General features: G+C 54.5%; 1 protein-coding gene across 1 annotated transcript; it reads left to right on the top strand.

The window, feature by feature from the left end:
- The first annotated feature begins 1670 nt into the window (after nt 1-1670).
- On the top strand, nt 1671-2996 carry LOC119305235 (probable carboxylesterase 13). The gene has a single exon (XM_037581811.1). The coding sequence runs from the start codon at nt 1686-1688 to the stop codon at nt 2736-2738; it is 1053 nt and encodes a 350-aa protein (XP_037437708.1). The 5' UTR covers nt 1671-1685; the 3' UTR covers nt 2739-2996.
- Nucleotides 2997-5012: the final 2016 nt, after the last annotated feature.

The following is a 5012-nucleotide window of genomic DNA, read 5'->3' as shown; positions in this document are numbered from 1 at the left end:
ACGTAGTCCAAACGGTTGTGAATGGTTTGAGGGTCGGCGTTGGAGATGCCCTAAGAGCTGTATCATCAAAAAGTGATTGGAGTAAAATTTACATCATGAAAATGTCCAACTCCAACAGATGATGTAAAATAGAGCAACAACACAAATTTGTTCTTCCCAATTGCATATGCGTTGAACAAAACTTGACATATAATGTTCTTGGAGGCATGGTGGATCCCAATTCTAGCCAGTGGAAGGGTTCCGTTTTTAGGGAAAAAAATAGTTTTGGTAGAATTTATGTCTTACTTAGAAAGGTGAGGCGGCGACGACTTTTTGGGGATGGGATAATATTCTTCTAGTCTAGCCTTCGTCTCGGTGGTGCTTCCAATGTCGTTGAAGGGCATGTGAAGATTTCTCTCTGACGGATCTCGCGGGATTTGGTCGGCTTTTGTCTTTTTTTGCGGGAAACCATCTGATCTATTCATTTTCAATCATGATAGTACAAGGAACACCAAAAATAATAAAAATTACATTCAGATCCGTAGACCACCTAGCGACCACTACAAGCAGTGAGGCGAGCCGAAAGGCGCGCCGCTGTCATCGTCCCTCCCCCACCGGATTCGGACAAAACTTATTATGATAGACAGTCAAGAAGTCATTGTGCTAAGATCCCATAGGACTAGAACACCAGAACAACAACCTTTAAATCGGAAGGATCCAATCTAGAAACACGGGAGCGTAGACGAACGACGACAAGATCCACCAAAGACAGATCCTTTGAAGACACACCTCCACATGCCCACCAACGATGCTAGACCCACCACCGAGACGGGGGCTCGACGAGGGAACCTTATTCCATCTCAGGGAACCGTTGCCGCCTCGATTTCCCGAGCAAGACACAAACCCTATCAAAACTCAAAGAAACATATAAAGCCGGAGCCATCCCGTCGGCAAAGACCGGGATCCACCGCGCCTCCATGGCCCTAAGGCTAGAGGAGACGAGGCGGACCGGCGGCAACGCCTATGGGACGCAGAAGAAACCTAATCTTTACTAGGAGGAGGCAAGAGGCTTGATGGATCCGCTTGGATCTATTTTTCGTTCGTCAATGTTTGTGTGTCTACAGTTGAATCCTTTCAATCTACGCTTCTCTACATAGACAGCAGTTACTGTTATGTGCATTGGTCCTCTGGGGTCTTAGCACGGTAACTTAATAATTGTTTACTATAATAAATTTTGCACGGCTCTGATGTTGGGGGCAATGACGACGTCACATTTTTGGCTTGCACCGGTGTTTGTAATCATTGTTAGGTGATCTACGGATCAGGTTGTGATTTTTATATCAGTTTTCTTTGCACTAACATTACTGATGATGAATAGACCGACAAAGCTTTTTCAAAGAAAAAAAGATAACACGTTGTAAAACGTTGACGTCATCGGGCAGGTCACTGTTTAAGGCGGGTTGAGGGTTGCAAAGGGAAATGATTGTTTACGTTAATCTGAATTGTTTATGTTAATTCGTGCGGAAATGGCCAGGCTGGATTTTCAATTGTTCAGCGCGCGGCAAATTTGAGCACGCATACGATTGCGCGGATTGCCCGACCATGCCTCCTGTTTCCACCTGGATTCCAAAGTGGATGGAATTGTTAATTCAATCGACGAAATGGTCGCTGATGCCCACCAGTGACACGATTTTACTCCGGGAGCCATGACCGAGGCGTGCTGCAAAACTGCAATCGTGCACACACTTCGCTTCCGCTCGTCGGAAACTCGACCGCGCGCGACTGCGGCCATGGATCCGGACACCGAGGTCGACTTCGACTTCTCGCCGTTCCTCATCCGCTACAAGAGCGGCCGCGTCCACCGTCTCATGGGCGCGTCGAGAGTCGACGCCGGCACGGAAGCCGCCACAGGCGTCACCTGCAAGGACGTCGTCATCGACGCCGATGCCGGCCTGGCCGCGCGGCTGTACCTGCCGAAGGACGTGCCCCGGTCCGAGAAGCTCCCCGTCCTCGTCTACTTCCACGGGGGCGCCTTCGCCGTCCACTCGGCCTTCTCCGGCACGCACTACCGCTTCCTCAACGCCCTCGTGGCCGCGGCCGGCGTCGTCGCCGTCTCCGTTGACTACCGCCTCGCGCCAGAACACCCGCTCCCGGCCGCCTACGACGACGCGTGGGCCGCGCTCAGCTGGGCCCTGGCGAGCTGCGGCCCCGCCGGGCGGGAGCCGTGGCTGGCCGAGCACGGCGACTCCGCGCGCGTCTTCGTCGCGGGCGACAGCGCCGGCGCCAACATCGCACACAACATGGCAACAAGGGCCGGCAGCAGCGAGAACGGGCTGCCGGCGAGCGCGGAGATCGAGGGGCTGGTGCTCCTGCACCCGTACTTCCGCGGCAAGGATCTGGTGCCGTCGGAGGGGGCGGACCCCAGGTTCCTGCAGAGGGTGGAGAGGTCGTGGGGCTTCGTGTGCGCGGGGAGGTACGGGACCGACCACCCGTTCATCAACCCGCTGGCGATGCCGGCGGAGGAGTGGGCGGCGCTCGGCTGCCGGCGAGCACTTGTCACTGTGGCGGAGCTGGACACGATGCGGGACAGGGGCCGGATGTACGTGGAGGCGCTGAGGGGGAGCGCGTGGACAGGGGAGGAGGCGGTGCTGTACCAGACCGACGGCGAGGGGCACGTCTACTTCCTGGAGAAGTCCGGCTGGGGCGACAAGGCGGAGAGGGAGATGGGCGCCGTCGTCTCGTTCATCAGGCGGAGCTAAGGTAGGAAATGAAACGATCGATGTTTGGTCCATCTTCTGTCACCGCCGATGGTGGAATTAACGCATGATTTGTTGGACCTTTTGCTCAGATTGTTCCCGAATTTTCCAAATCATTGTTCCTTTGATCCTTTCTGCTCATTTGCTTGAGCTAGGAGCAAGTGCTTCTGTTGTTGGCTTCAATGATTTTGTTCTTTCTTTTATTTTCGAGACACTGAGGCGACACATTATCTTCACATTAACGAAATTGTTACATAAGTCTTTGTAGTCAACAGGAACGTTGTGTCAGCATGCTTTGTCACATATTTTATTTGCCATTTTATTGTGTGAGCATGTTGGTTGCATATTTTACTCATTTAAGGACATCCACTTGTTGTTTTGATTGTTTAGTTTCTTTTCTTTTGCCAAGTAGATGGACAAGAATGCCTAAGAACCTTCTCTAGCTATCTAGGCTTTTCTTGTCTCAAACTCTATTCATGCTACATCACAAAGTTTGATCAAGTCAGATTCGAACCACTTTGTGTGAGGAGCACTCGGAGTCCCCGATTCGTCATAGACTTAAACTTCCAAACTTCTTTGTGCGTTTCGGTCTGACCGATTCATCCATTTCGGTCGTACCGAGATCACTAAGTTGATCTAGGTTTTCAATCTCGATGCAACCGATTGGAACTGTTCGCTCACACCGAGTTGCAGCAACTGCTTGCAGTTTTGCATCTCGGTGCCACCGAGTTGTTCCACTCGGTCACACCAACAGGGTCGGGCTATATATACTCACGGGTCAAATTTTGGAAAATCTTCCAAAACCCTTTGCCCGCGCACATCCTGCTCTGCCTCTTCGGGTCTCCGGATCGTCCTCCTCATCGCCAGCGACCTCCCACCGCTGGTCTCCGCCGCTGTCAACGGGATCCTGCTCCACCGTTGCCGCCGTAGCAAGTCCATCGCTGCATTAGGGTATGTGTCGGCGTTCTGGGAACGGGGGTCCCCAGACTTGCCTGCCGGCGGCCTGCGGCGTGGCTCAAGGAGTGGCCCAGTAGGGCCCATCTTCATCAACTCAAGCTCAAGACCCTCGCGGGGCGGATGATGCAAGGCTTCCTCAGGAGCAGCCTTGCCAGGCAGGCTCGCGAGGAGGCGGAGAGATCAAGGCAGGGGTACCTCGTGAGGTACTCATGATGCAAGCCATGACGATCGAGGCCAGGCGGATGCCAGGCGGGCGCCGACCTATCCAGTGTCCTCGTTTCCTCTTTGGTGCAAAGGGGCAAGCACAGGTGCGGAGTACCGAGGCATCAGGCAAAGGTTACCGTTTTGGTGCAACAAGACCAAGACCAGTAGAGCGGCAGGACGGAGGTCACTGTGGAGCCCAAGACGGCGTCATCGCCAGTGCCTTTGGCAGTCGAAGACCAACTTTAGTCAGGATAACTTGTACTATATGTTCCCCTTCAAAATGGCCGTTGTTGGCTCCCTTCTCGCTCAATATTTGGGAAAAGGACCAGTGCCTCTATAAATAGGGCTAGCCACCACAGTAGGAGCGCATCGAATGATCAACCGATCGAACCCTCCCCAAGCAGAACACCAACACAAGAACACCCCTCGCGAGGCTGTTCTCTCCTTGTACTGTTCATCATCAGCCCCAGAGGCAATCCACCACACCACAAACTAGAGTAGGGTATTACACCACAACGGTGGCCCGAACTAGTATAAACCTCGTGTCCCTTGTGTTGTTCATCGATTAGTCTAGATTTGCAGCGAGGCGTTCGGGCGTGGATCGGTAGGGGGAAGATCTTCGCGCGCACCCCAGAGTTCGAAGCTTAAGGGTTTAGCCGGAACCCGATATTCGAAATTTGGCGTGCCAGGTAGGGGTGCGCCGGAATCTTTCTTCCGCTATTCCGCGTTTGATCGATCATCGCATCCATGGCTGACGCTCGCCGACTTTGTGCCGAGCGTCGGGCTGCTCTCGCCGCCCGCGTCGCCTTGACGGCTCCCGTCGGTGGGCCTCTCCGTCGTTCTCCGTTGCCTGCCGCCAACGCCGCCACCGGCCCGACGGGGAACAAGCAGCAGGCATCGTCGCTGCACCCCTCAGTGCGGCGGGAAGACCGCACCGCCACTCCGTCACTGACCCCAGCTGGTTCGTCGTCGCACGCTCGTCGCGCTCCCACGGCCGCGCGGGCCGCGCTGCTCCTGGCACGCGAGCTCTTACACTACCGCTCCGTCGACGACCTCTACGACGAATGGCTCGCCCGCATCACCGAGCTCGTCAGCACCGCAGGGGGCTCTTCTACA

Source organism: Triticum dicoccoides, chromosome 5B (genome assembly GCF_002162155.2).
Source record: "Triticum dicoccoides isolate Atlit2015 ecotype Zavitan chromosome 5B, WEW_v2.0, whole genome shotgun sequence".
Taxonomy (NCBI): Eukaryota; Viridiplantae; Streptophyta; class Magnoliopsida; order Poales; family Poaceae; genus Triticum; species Triticum dicoccoides.
The sequence above is the reverse complement of the archived record's forward strand: the minus strand, read 5'-3'. Positions and strand labels throughout refer to the sequence as shown.